Genomic DNA, 14,252 nt, shown 5'->3' with positions numbered 1-14,252 from the left:
GCATCACCGAGTTCCAGTTGCCCATTTGCTGCTGGGTCTAAATCAATCTCTTTCTTCAAACGGGCATTTTTATTTACCTTTTTAAAAGCACTCTGCATGAAATGCAATAATTTAATCTGTACCACAGGTACTACTCTGTAAGCTTTTTGGAAAGGCAAGCGAGGAGAACAGAGACAGCTTTCCTCCAGGAGCCTTAGAGGGATGGCTGGGTGGAGAAATTTTCCCGGGCTCCTGGAATCCAGGGTGGGGAAATGCCCTCCCTGCTATACACATGTACTAGCAGCGTACTTCTAGGAGTACTGTGCTGGGGGAACGTGCAAGATTTAAGTGCTTCTGTAAGGGACTGCGTATTTGCTGTTTGGGCTGTGTTTATAATAATATTGTGACCTTCTGTGCTGTGTATACATTTCCACAGCTTGGTATTTTTTACGACACTTTAAGGCTGTATGTAACTTGGTGGGTGTTTCAGCTTCACAGGGGGTTTGTCATCAACTCTTACTTTATTAACAAATGAGATTAACCCACTTCACTTCATGTTCCATCCCCGTTGTTGCATTGCTGGGAGCCGAGAGCCACTTAAAATGGCAATTAATGAACTTGCTCCCATGGAAGGCAGCGCTTTCTGGCTCAGAGGAAGCTCAGTACAAGTTCCTGGGAGGGGTTAGGTTAAACAAGGAGTTGCATTTGTGAGGAGGGAGCTTGTTCAGTCCTTCCATTAACATTGTTACACATTTACACCTCATACGGATCATACTGATGAAGGGCAGGTCACCGCAGGAGATTTGTTTTTCAGCTGGGGTTTAAGTAACTCAGTGATGTGTTTTATTGCAAAAGAATAAAGTATTTGTAAACAGAGACCTACCAAAACACAAGGTTTTCATCCTCTAAAATCAGTCTACAGTGAGGATTTGGTACAGAGCTTCAGAGCAGAAAAGATGCCTCTTCCAGCTCCTCTTCATGTCATTTCTTCCTCAAGAACCCATCGCATTACTAGTTATGCTGTGGATTTCACTACAGCAGCCTCATCCACTGCATGTTTTAGAAAGTAGTATCCTTACTAGCCTGCCCTGAGGTCAGGCAATGAGATACATTGCCCTACTATGAGGAGTAACCTCTATTAACTCCCTTCACAATCCCTGGAAGAGGTTTTGAGAGTGGGTTCCAAGCATGTCAGAAAACCGAGGTAGATGGACTTTGGAAATAAACCACGTGGTTGTCCTCTGAAGAAGTCAGGGCAGTGTGCCAGAGGTACGTGCATAGTTTTGGGTAATTACAAAAAGTGTTATTCTAAAGGTCATTGGCTTGCAGGGTCAGATATGTACGCAGTGCAAATCAGCACAAGGAGGAACTTCCCAAGAACATGATCCGTATGCCAGGGAAACGTAGACTTAAGAGCATCTAATTTGTCTGTCCTTTACGACTGTGGGATTGTTTCCTGCATATCTAGAATATTTTTAATATTTCATCAAATCTAATATCTTATGCATGCTCAATGTACTGAAATACCTTGTTTATCATTCCAAATGCAGTATTCAAGTGTCATGAATAGAGACAAAAAAATACTACGGCTCAGAAGATAATTTAAAGCCACGATTTCAGAACAGACTATTTGAACTGTACCACGCTATATCATTGTTTTCTCATGCACATTTAATGGATAAAGATTACCCCAAGCTCTCTGGGCTGTCAGTGTGTTTCTGAAAACCTTCATAAATGCTTCTTACTGGCTTATTTTAATTAGAAGAAAGTAGATTAAACCTCACTACCTGTTGAATTGGAAAACATCATTTGACAGAACAAAGTCTTCTGAAAGAACACTATCTGCCCATCTCTATGCAAGCACATACCAGTCCGTGTGTTTTCTTTTGAACTTTTAAAATAATGTACTACTTCACCTCTTCTTTTTTTCTTTTTTCTCCCCACCCCACCCCCCCCCCCCCCCCCTCAGGGCTCACACTTGTTTCAATCGTCTGGACCTTCCCCCTTATCCGTCATTCTCTATGTTATATGAAAAACTGTTGACAGCAGTTGAAGAGACAAGTACTTTTGGACTTGAGTGATACACAAACCACAGTGCCCAGCTCACTGGACTTTTGTGGGTCTGTCTTCTCAAGGAATGAATGAACGTTTGTATTGGATTTCCTAGAGGAAAATTGTTTCACGGTGCAATTCAAATAATGAGGTTCCATGAAAGAGCTTCTGAAGCAATTAAAATGCATTGTAGTAGTGGCGAAATTCTCTACGGTGAAACTAGAGTGTGCCTGATGTGCAGGGAAAACCAATTCTTGCAATCCATGGCTTTTCAGGACAGCCAAATTTCTTAAGTTTATGTTCTGAGCAAACAAGAAACGTGATCCCACGTTACAATCAACCTGGCTACTGCAAAACTGACACGTATCCGAAAACTGGATTTCATCAGAGTTGTTGAATAGCAAATGCAAGGAAAAATGTGAAACCATTCAGCCCCCTTACCTACCCAGTAAATTATCAAAAAATCATACGAGAGATTTTTATTTTTTTTTTAAATTCCTGAAGGTACATTACTTCATGCCGTGTTGTAATAGCATTCTCAGTACTTGCTTTACGTAAGACTACGAGTGCCTGCATGGGGTGCACCACAGAGCTCAAGTCCCTGGGGCAGAAGTGAATTGGAGGGAAGGTCAGAGCCAAAGGATATCACAGCAACGGCTTGCGTTGAGGTTTGTGGAAATGTGTTTGCCAGTGGTGTGTATGACAAAAGATTAGCTGTTATAATGAACTTAATGACTTAATAAGACTGATTTTATGCTTTATACTGCATGGAAACTATTTTAAGAAGAAACTAGCAATTTATCACAGCATATCAGGAGAAAAACCCTAACACAGTGACTTCTGTTTATTTTTATAGGTTCCTTATATTATGTTTCTTAGAGTGTAAACAGGAAACAAGCAAACTAAAACGCTCTTTCTGTTTCTGTCACTTTCCATGCTTGAACAGACATTCTGCTAGTGTTTATTCTTTAAGCACTCTCAAAGGGGAAAAAAAATGCCTTTTATTTTTATAAGAGTGAAAAACTCCCAAAAATATTTTGCACTGAATGTACCAAAGTTGAAGGGACATTATGATCTGACTGATAGCAAACTGCATCACTATCAAGTATCTATAAAAATGCTTAGGAACCAGGCTTTCTTCACGGTGCCATGTCTAGAGAAACCAGGACTGTGCACATAAGTAATAATTTTATAATACTATATGTGATGTTGTAATATGCATTTATTTTAAATGCATCTGGGTCATTTTTCATGCATTGGATAACTTAATGCAGTGGATTTTAATACAGATATTTCATATGCTCCCCACAACTTTTGATTTGTACAGCACCATAAAACACTAGCTCAGCTGGGAAACCCATGGGTAACCTGCTTCAAGGTGAGCCACTGGTCACAGTGCCACTGTCCCGTATCAGTGAACACCTACAAGATGTAAACTGTTCACATAGTGTCTAAGCTTGCATTTCCACTGATAAATAGTTTCTTATCAAACGGTATTTGGAAGAGTTTTTATGGCATATCAAACACTGCATGGACACCAATTTCTTTATGCTTAATTTTGCTGAAATACACGAGGCTTGCTGGCATCTATTTTTGGTACTTTCCTCCAGACGGTCTTGTGGAACACTTGGGCAGCTGCGCACCGTTTCTTGTCCAGCTGCTGTCACGCAGTGCGTCCACCACATCTTAAAATTCCAGGAAGTTGCGCTTGGATACTGGATGACAAGAACGTGAATCTAGCTTTGCGCTAGCCCTCTTGATAGCCCTGAAGCACAGCAAGCCCTGTTCTGTGGGAAAAGTAGCTTTGGAAATAACGCTCTCTCTTTGGAGACTCTCGAAAGGGCATCTCGGGGAGGTATCCTGCTGGTTCTTGTGGCGGGTTTTTTTCCAGCGGCGGTTCACGTCTGTGGAGATGTCGTCAGCAAGGACTGCCACTCCAGCCTCCAAGTCAGAAGGCAGGTGCAGCTGTGGTGGTGGCAGCCAAGACTGAGAAAACCCTTTAGGCTTACTGAAAAAATTGTTGCCTGTGCAAAGGAAAATCCACTTGCAAAATCAGAGCGAAAGCATTCTTTTATTTCAGGAATAATTGAGCTTCTGCATGACATCCGGGACTCACTTAAGTAACATAGGTTTTCTTACGCTACTTCTGGCTGGTATGAAGTGGCAAAGAAAAATGCAAACATGTCACCCTATTTTTACACATGTATTTATCAGTCTTTGCTAAGATTGCATGCCACAGATCCTAATGCGCATCTTTTTTTCAGAACACGAATGAGCAGTAGGCTGACTCTTCATCAGGTCACTCCAGCATAGCTCATGACCCATTCACCGAGTAGCTAAAACTCTGGCACTCGGAGCAGAATGCAACTTCTGACTGGTTGAAGGACTGCAGAATTTAGATTTTACAGTACCGTATTATCTGTGGTCTAAAAAGGAGATTTCCCAGGTGGAAACTGTATCTACAAGTTTTGAACCAGAAACTCTTTGGAATGAAGTTTAAATATTTGGCACAAATTAAGTTTATACTAGTCTGCCTTTTAAGTTATGCTTTTGTACAAAACTAAACCAATAAATGCATCTTGTCAATTTTTATTTAAATATATCTACTGCACGCATTTGTTCTGTATTTATGCATGTCAAACTAAGTCAAATCAGCCATGATGATCTGGTAATCTGTAAAGATGTGACAGGGTCACCAGTGGGGCAGCTGTCAGTTCAAAAAAAAAAAAAAAAAAATTAAAAAAATCCAGAATCCTTGTAGTATTAAGGCCAAGAGAGACTGAGGAGGAGCTACTGCTTCCTCCTTCGCTGCCAGCACCACCTGAGGGTCTCCAGAGAAGCGCTGTTTGACAGCGATGCGGCGTTAGCGCCCTGAGTACGGCTGCCTGCGGTGTCTTGCACCCTTGGCTGGCTCTGTGCAATGATACGAGCGATGCTGCTGCTCTGAAGAGATTAGCAGGGAGGGAATACAGGAAAGGAAGCCTGAGCTTTCCGAGATACCCATGTCTCCTGGCTACTGCTTGGAATACTCCCCCTTTGGTGTGGGAAGCCATTCCTGTTCAACATGTCCCAAGAGAAAGCCAGCTTTCCGCGTCCTGCAGATGACCGCAACGGGTGACCACGGTGCTTCTGCTTACAGCGCGCCGTGCCAGGCGCGAGGGTGCGGATGCAGGCTGAGAAGCCTTTTGGAAAGCTCTGTATCTTCTCGGAGCTTTTCCAGACGGCGCTGAGGAGCTTTGCATTTAGGGAGGGTGAAAAAGCTGGTCAGCCTGAAGCAGACAAAAGATTCCCTTCAGCTGCAGCGAGATGACAGCTTGTATTAACTTACCTGCAGCATCTCCGTCTGACAGAGCCTGCCTGGGAGGTCCCCGCGAGAGCTCAAGTGAGCTGCCCAGGTTTCCCGCTCTGCTGGGGAGCAGAACCCCGCGTTGCTAGCCAAAAAAGCACCTAGCAGGTCCTTGCAGACCTGCGCTTGCCTGCCAGTGGCCTCTGTCCGCGGTGTCCCAGCCGAGCAGAGGTGTGTGTTGCTCACCGGGCACTGCTAGCGGTCAGTTTACCCATAACGCTCCTAAATACACCAGGAAAGCTGGTAATTGATAAAATTATGCAACGTGGCACCTCCTTTAGCAAGCAGTTACCTGTTAAAAATCTGCCAGCCAACAGCGGTTTAGGGTAGCCGTGGGTTTGCCCACAGCAGGCAGGAGACAGCCATCCACTACTCCTGTCACATCGTCAGCAGCAGCTTGCAGAGTAACACGGCAAAGCCTTCTTGCAATCCAAAATCACATCCAACCTATCTAATCTGCAGTCCTGCTCACCTTTCCTCCCCACCTCCCTGCTCTTTTTCCTTACTATTTATCAAATAATCGCCTTTTTGCAGTTGCCTTTTTTGCTTTTAAATATATTTTTCAGTATCCTTGCAGCAATCCCCCCATAAAAAGGTGTTAATGAGGCTTAGGGAGTACCCAGGGTGAAGCCCACCCTGGGCACCAGGTGGCCACGGCACTGGAGCGGCAAACGTCGGGTCACCCAGGGCATGGTGAGTGCAGTCATCTGCGGGCAGACTGCACAGCTGGGCAGCAGCGTGCTGGCAGCACATCAGACAGAGCTGCTGGCGTGAGTTAAACTGGCAGAGGACCGGACTGGTAGTTTGCTCAGTTTAAAATTATAGGAAAGGAGAGGGTTCTGTGGTTTCTTATTTATTTTTAATACTTTTAAAAGAAAAAAAAAAAAAAGAGAAGAGAAGCTTCCTTCTGAAGCATTTGCAATGGTATCAGCTGGTTGCTGAATGTAATCTCAGCAGTATTAATTGCAGATGTTTACTGAATTTCGCTGCAGAGGTTTAAGGAGATCCTCGGAGCACCCTGTCTCTGCTGAGGGAATTCCTGTTCACCAAAGGGGAATCTGCATCAGCTGTGTCTGAATAGCCAGTTGGGAGTTCATTTCCCATAGCATGAAGGAAATGAATTCTTTTCAGCAAATGAACCTCACTTTGTGTATTAAGTTATACTAGCAGTTACGTTTTTCTTTCCACTGTTTTTATGTGGATGGGTAATTATTCCTGTTGGCATGGACGGGCATTGAGCAAAGCTTGGTCTCCAGTCGCAAGATTGCAGACAGCTTTAACATTAACCTTACAGTGCTAATGCTCAGCCGTCACTGCTCTTTCCCCTTCTCACCCTTTCCTTTCCTCCCTAGGCAAGCAAACTGAACTCCAAACAAAATTTCAGAATAATTACTCAGACCTGGCTTCTTCAACTGCTTGCGTTTTGGCTCAATTACGCAGTACAAAACAGAACTGCAGAAATGTTATGGGTTGACTAGCTCACCAATTGCAAGTGAAATAGCCTTTACAATTTCATTAGCATAACCACAGCAACTGCTGTTGGACTAGTCTAACCTTCTTGCCTAAATATTTTAAAATAAAAAAGCGTTCAGGAGGTTCGATTTGAAATTGCTTGTTTGCTGGAAAAATAAATACACAGTAGGTAAACAGGGGGAAAGAAGAACTTTATTGTAAAGCCAGCAAGGCAGAAAGCCTTTTTACAGCCCATTTTTGTTGGCAGTATGCAAAATTATAAAGCTGACCATATACACACACAGTGTGGTTTATGTTTTGCATCTCTTTCAAACAGACCATGAGCTTCGTAGTGCTTTTGTCCCGTCTCAGCGCTAGACTACTGCTATATGGAATATTCATTGCTATGAAAAGTTTTTTATTCAAACATTTCTGGTATTTTCTAAAATAGTTTTACTGTAAAGAAAGGTATTGTTCAGGCTGAGACTTCAGTTAGGGCTCTACTTCATAGACTCATGATTAATTTCAAGGTTCTATTTAATATCAGTGACATTATAATGACCTTCTGGTCACTGCTTAGGGAGGCTCCTCCTGACCGTAGGGAAAAGCTGACAGTCAGGGACTCCTCCGGAATGGTTACAATCCACTGTAGTATCTGTATGGATTCACAATGCAATTAAATTACCTCCTGAGGACTATGTAAAATAATTGCTATGCTTATTGATTAGCCCCTGCCTAAATCAATAATTGGGATTTTTAACTTGTTTCCTTTACGTACCAAAGGCAGTCCAGTTACATTGCAGAATAATAACAAAAATTAACATTTTGATTTATAAAATTTAGATGTATTCTGGCAGGTCTCTTAAAGTTGCAGTGAATGCAAAAGGAGCTAAACTATGCTTCTTTCAATCCTTCCTCCCTTCAAAAATCTTATATATGAAATACATGAATAATGAAACTTGGATTTTGTTTTTCAGTTTGTTTCTTTTTTAGAACTTTAAGAAACTTCTCGCTCAGCCCCTGCTAGAAAAAGTCTTCTCTACTTAAGAGGGCTTTTGCTAAGCGCTCAGGAGGTATATTGTTCTGCTAATTGAAGATAGTTTTGTGCTGACATCAATGTAATCGGCTTTTAAATGTATAGACCTACAAAACTCCGCAGGACTCTGGTCTCCCTTACTCTGGGCTGCCTTCCAAAGGCCAGCCGGCCTTTCCCTTTTAATTGCACATAATCCTGCAATCACCGAGAGACAATCATTGACCACCTACACTGGCTGTAGCTATAGTATCAGAATAAGTTGTGGGTTTGTTTATTTTTGCATCAAGAATTAAACTGGCCTCCTTTGCGACAAAAGCAGGTCTGTTCAGTCCGGGGAGTCGGTGGGACAGCTGTTACTCTGACATCTAGGTTGTGAGTGGTTTAGGAAAAATAGTCATAAAAGTTTTTTGGAAAACAGTTGATTAGGCATCCAAGGGTAAAATGTCCTTTTGTTTTGGTTTTGCAAAATTAATAGGGGGGGAGGGGGGGGGTGGTTCTCTGGCCAGAATTTCTGAGCCTCCGTGGGCTGCTCGGGGCTGTTGGCTGGAAGGGTGAGTCACTCTTGCAGGGAGGCAGGGTGAGCGCTGATCCAGAAATCACGGCAGCAGGTGATGCGTCACCTTAGTGCGGACTGTGCCTTCCACAGGGGGAGGCTTTTGCAATACAGCCCTTGAACAGGTTTCTTACAAAAGCTCGTCCATACCTGCATTGCCTGCTAATTGCTAATACAAGCAGCTCCTGACATAACTGCAATGACTATTTGGCATCTCTCATTTTAAATGACAATTACAATTTTTATAGTTAGAAACGCTCACCTAGCAGTATAAATTGGGTCAATAAAAGATTTTGCTGAGGCATCATATTTGATTGCCACGCGGACTGCAATCAGACATTGGAGCCAAGTAATTTAAAAATAGATTGCTGTGTGAATAAGCAAATAAATCGCTGAAGCCTCATAAACAATACTAAGGAAGGAATGTAATTGTAGGTGCTGTAATGATAAGATATGACCATTCCACACAGCAGATCAGGCACACAAAGTGCAACCGTGGAATAATCCTGGAGTGGAGACACGACTGAACGAGTAGGGACAGAAACGAGACTCTGCTTGGTGAACGGGGGGCAGGTGGGTACACACAAGGGATCGCTTCTGCTGGGAAATCGAGCTGTGATAGTGTGTACCCAGGAAAAACAACTGTTCGTCCTGAAATATGTTGGTGTCACTGCAAATGCAAGCTGTATTTTACCTAATTCAGGTCTTGAAAATCTAAAATACACAATCAGAAAGCATTCTTCTCTGTTGGTTTTTCTTGTGTTATTGGATTGCGTGGTTTTTTGTTTTTTTTTTTTTTATTTGGACTAGACTTATGAAGATGAAGGCTTCTACATAGGGGTGTCTGAAAGTCCTCTTTTGTTTCTACAAATAATTACTGTGTTTATTACTAGCTGCATTCTGCAAGAGAAGTAGCATGTGGTAAGGAGTTAAATCACCACTACCGAAGGTGGCTTTCATTTTAAACAGGATGGGCCAAATGCCTGGCATGTAGATGTGTGAAAGTGTATTTTTGGGTTGCCGGGCTTTTATTTTGGATAGTTGGGGTTTGTGTTATGGTTGTGTAAGAACCATGAATCTCCACAAAGAGAGGGACTGATAGGACATTTCTAAAGCTTATTTGAGGTAATTAAAATGTTCTCAACGTTACCAAAAATAATACTGTGTAAGAGGGTAGGAAGATTTCAGGATCTGGTTCTGTACCTAAAAGCTGACCAAGTTCTTCACCTAAAAGCCAAGACTATTGGATAAGTCAGTGTAAGAGTCAAAGAGGAATTCCTTGCAAGTTTTCTTCATTGACATGGTATCTGAGGTGGTAAGAGTTTTATATAAACTTTTAAGTTCTAAGCGAGAAGTCAAGTGGAATGTTGGACCATAATGGTTCAGTCGTTCCATATGGCAGGACACTTCTCTGCAGTGAGCCTGCAACACTCAGGAGCCAGCTGTTTATCATCGGCATTGCAGGGAGGGAGAAGAATTGTAATAATAAATAAGTACATAAGTCATCTTAGGAGGATGCTGTTTCTTTGCACTCTGTTTTCCTTTGGAGTGACATAGCCTTGAGGGCATCCACGAATCCCGATCAGCAAGGCTGCTTTTTGTGTAAGTGACCAAACATCTGTACTTGTAAGGGCTGGTACGGCATGGACTGGGGCAACTTTAGGGAAAAGGAAGGTGATGAGGGGTGTGTGGTGTGGCATACTGCTACCCCCTCGCGAGGTTGCGGTGTGGTTTATTCAGCATGTTTGAAAGCACATACAGTTTTACAAGTTTTTGTAGTGGGGATGCAGGCATCCAGAATCTAACCGGTCTATAGGTGCATCTCCCTCATTTTTGACAATTACTTGATATAATTTTATACCAAGTTCTTTGTTTTTAAAGAATTTCAGGCACTGAGAATAGAGTGTGTATTTATTTCTAAGCTTTACATAGAACACGTGGTGTATTTTTTAACCCTTTCCATACTTTTCAGTTAAGTGTTCACAAGACTGTATATCAAATACAATATCAAGTTTTTCTATCTTTCTACAAGCCAATTTAAGTTTCATCTGAATTTGGTATACGTCTTTCACAAAACACTAAGTGGGGAATATGTGCTTCAGGCATTAAGATGGTGTGTGTCCTTTTCTCCATTTACACTGCATTACATTTCACTTTTTTTCCTTTGAGGCAGAGAGAGCAGACGCAAAATGTGTCGAGTGTTAACGGGGGCACACACTGTGTTTCCTTGTGCCTGGCTTCACGGAATGTACTATAATGTTTGCTCACAGATTCACATCATTATCTACTTGGTTGAATACAGGAGTGTTGTGTTGTATTTCCTGTTACTCAGCATTCGGGGAAAAGATTTTTCTGTGTATAATTTTATTTTCATACTGATCTCTATTTTGTTTAAGACCATGTTTCATCATGAAATCACTTAATTAAAATAAATCTTCTTACAAAATCCACTTTGGAAATCAGCTCTTTTATTGGGCCTCTGAAAATACTGTAACGTTATTTTTTAAATGAGTACCTCTTATCTCTAGATCATTCCATGTCCTTTGCAGCATTTTAAAACCTTTTAGAGAAACCACAGGATAACTCTTACGTCACCTTTTCGAAGTGACTTCTGGTGGCCTATGGAGTCTGACATGTTACAGATTGTAATTCTGGAGGCGAAGCAAGTAAGGATTCTGCAGCCATCTGCAACATAATTTGAGCAAGAACTACGTATGAAACAAAAACTATGACAAACAAAGCACCAGATCCTATGGTCAACATGTGGGAGAGGCCCAGGCTTCATGTAAGAGTCTCTGCTTCTGAACGGAGCTTCCGAACTGGCAGCAACATGCTTTACAACAGTGGCTGTAGCACAGAGAAGCACTGTTACTTTCACAGGGAAATTTCTTCAGAGAAAAAATACATTTTTCTGTCTCTAATAAAAGTCAGGGGCCCCAGCCAAACATTTCCTTCTGCTTTTGTGACAGGTGATACTAGTTCCAGTAAGAGAAACTGGTCTTTTATCAGCGGTTGGGCAGGGGTTCTCCCCACCAGACACAGTCCAAGGAGACCTTTGCTCTAGAACAGTTGCACGGCAAGTTCTTACTTACTCTTTGTAGAATCTAAGACTGATGTGTTATTTCTATTATTTTAAAACTTTTTTTAGAAAGTAATTTTGTGTTACCTTGCTGCTACCAGACATGTGATGCAAGCTAACCTAAATCACTGAAGGAGAGCTGCTGTGGGAAGAGAAGCGGCTTTGAGACTTCAGTCTTGTCAGACTGTTGTCATTCTTGACGTTAGACTCGAAAGACACATCCAGATGACGGATACCTGATGCCATGCATTGAGCAATTGCTCGATTTTTCCTCAGTATAGAGACCGGAGTTTGTATGAAGCGCGTGCTGGGCGACAGCGAGGCAGCCATGGTAAGCAGCGACGGGGTGGCTTTGCCTGTTGCGTGGACAATTGCCTTTTGTTGCTGATTTCCTGTGTCCGCAGGTGGTGGGATTCCTGCAGAGGTTTTGGCATAGGCAAAAAAAAAAAAAAAAGTCTTTTTTTTTTTTGTTTTGATGACCTGTATTAAATAAACGCATGACAATTCTTTTTGGATGAGGGGTTATCTGTATTCAGTGATCAGGTCATGTCCAGAACTGGCTGTTGCAGATAGGGCGGGAGGTGGCATGCTGGTTCTGAGGGGCCTGTGCAAAATATCGATCACCCTGTGCTCTGGATGTTTCGTGGGTTTGGTTGGCATTTGTTACCACAGAGGTTGCTTCAGCCAGCAGTGCTCTCAAATGTTTGAGGCATGGGTAATGTGTGTAGGGTGGTAGTTTGTGGCGGGGTGGGTGGGGGTGCGTGCGTGTGTGTGTGTGTTGCTCCTTTTACCCCCACAGAATGAGAGAAACAACATTCAGTGTCAGTAAGCACAGGAGTATCCCCCCGAAGACGGGCAGCGTCACACTGTGATCTGAGACGCGCTGCATGGCACGTTTTCCAGTTAGCCTACCGCTCTGCGGGGTGCTCTGGCACGCCAGCTCCATGCTCTTCCACCAAGCAAACAGCGGCGGACGCTTTGCACAGCAACGATCAGGCATTGCACAGACAGATTTGCTCTTGCTTCTTGAAGGCTGCAGTAGTAGGGGCAACGTGTAGAAGATGTGGCTCTTTCCCCATGACTTTTGAACTGCCAGAGGCTGAAGATGCTCAGGTAAGGCTTTGTTTTGCATGTGTTGTTGCATTACTTAGGCACGTGCTGCCCTGTGGAATGGCTGTGACACAGAGGCTTAACAGCTTGGTGGAGCTATTTGTGCCTCTTGTTTTTTGAGGCCTTCTTTGGTGGTACAGAATGGGGGTCTTGCCTTCTCCATGTCTTGTCAAAGAAGTCACTGCAAACGAATTGGAGAAGGCAGCGCAGACACTCTCAGCTTCCATCTGTGAGGCTCTTAATGTTCCGTGCTTGTCCCAAACCCCCCAGGTGACGCAGCTCCCTGCTGAGAAGGGTCGTTGCTGTCTGTCCGGTCCAAACTACATCAACCCCACTGCATGTTTGTGTTGACATTGGCGCTTCTTGAGGGAACTGAGCTTCTGCCACAAGGTTAGCTTCCTAAAACACCTGTGGGTCTGATCAATGTGAGCTGTACGGCACAGCTTTGCCAAATGGATAACTGATCAAGAAGAAATGGTTCTTTTCTTGAAGGCCTCTGAAGACTGTAAAAAGCCAGCTCTGTAATGGATAAGTAACTAAGGAAAGTGAGAGAAGTCACCAAGGATGGGAGGGATGAAGCTAACGCCTTTGGGTTAATTAAAAAACAGCAATTAATGACCAGTTGTATGCATCAATAATAAGCATTGTTCATGATCCTGCACTGCTGTGACCTTCAGCCTACCATTCCCCCTTCTCCACCCTTTGTTTGTCATTCTCGGTGGTGGTGTATCTAAGTAAAATTCCAAAGTCCTCAGGGCGGAGTCCTGCCAATTATACCCTTCTCTGAGTGCCATACATGTTTCTATGGCATTATATAAACAGACAACCTAGACTACAATAACATGCGTGTCATGAAGCTTTTTTAGTATTCATTTGGTTTTCAGAACTTAAAGGGAAAGCAGAGCAAACCCTGGCCTTGAAAAGGATGGGTAAAACACACAAGCAGCTAAGGAGGCAAACATAAGCACTGTCATTTACTTCTTGGCACCCCGTGCTATAATAACCTAAAACATCTTAATTGTAGTCGTCATTTAATTTTACTCCTGTGGATCATTCGGTATGTTCGGAATGCTGCTTGCTTTTCATACTGCACAAAGAATGCCTCTGAACAAAACTGATCTTTTCTACATGTCGTATTTTTATTTGGCAGATGTATTAGAAGTCGTGTTGTCATGAGGAAAGGGCATGGTGTGGACCTCTGCAGAGACAGTGGAACTCTGCGGGAGAGAGTGAAGACTTTGGACTTTTTTTGTCAAAAATATCCACAGCTCAAAATACTGAAAGTCTAGATGGAAGGTCAAGCGAGCAGGACTTACGCTTGAAAAGCTTCTCATGTTCTTAGTAGGTGTATGTTATTGTGCCAGCTACGAGGCATAACGCGTTCCAAAGTCTTGAAGAGTACTTCCCGTTTTCTCAGACTGCGTATCTCACCTTCATTTATACTGCTCTAACTGATCTTACCGTAGGCGCTGCTGTGACAGTGTGACGTGGGTGCTGTACTCGCCATGCACATAGCAATTACCCATTGCACTGGCAGTGCCATGGCATAAACAAAATTAACCCAGTAGCTCTAATGGCACACTGCTCAAATTAAGTTTGTAACTCTTAAAATTCTTAGCTGCATTACTGTTAGTGCCTTTATGGC

The 14,252-nt window shown here is 42.9% G+C and overlaps 1 protein-coding gene across 2 annotated transcripts in view; it reads left to right on the top strand.

Annotated features, from left to right (window-relative positions):
- The window catches only part of HECW2 (HECT, C2 and WW domain containing E3 ubiquitin protein ligase 2), a 113,334-nt gene extending 107,041 nt beyond the window's left edge, over positions 1-6,293 (top strand). For both annotated transcript variants that reach the window (XM_037398544.1, XM_037398545.1), the window contains one exon: positions 1,949-6,293. In XM_037398544.1, coding sequence (XP_037254441.1) covers positions 1,949-2,060 — 112 coding nt within the window. In that variant the 3' untranslated portion in view covers positions 2,061-6,293. The remainder of the gene's footprint in view (positions 1-1,948) is intronic.
- The last annotated feature ends 7,959 nt before the right edge of the window (positions 6,294-14,252 follow it).

Source organism: Falco rusticolus, chromosome 8 (genome assembly GCF_015220075.1).
Source record: "Falco rusticolus isolate bFalRus1 chromosome 8, bFalRus1.pri, whole genome shotgun sequence".
In the NCBI taxonomy this organism is placed as follows: domain Eukaryota; kingdom Metazoa; phylum Chordata; class Aves; order Falconiformes; family Falconidae; genus Falco; species Falco rusticolus.
Note: the sequence above shows the minus strand (reverse complement) of the source record. Positions and strands in the feature narration are given on the sequence as shown.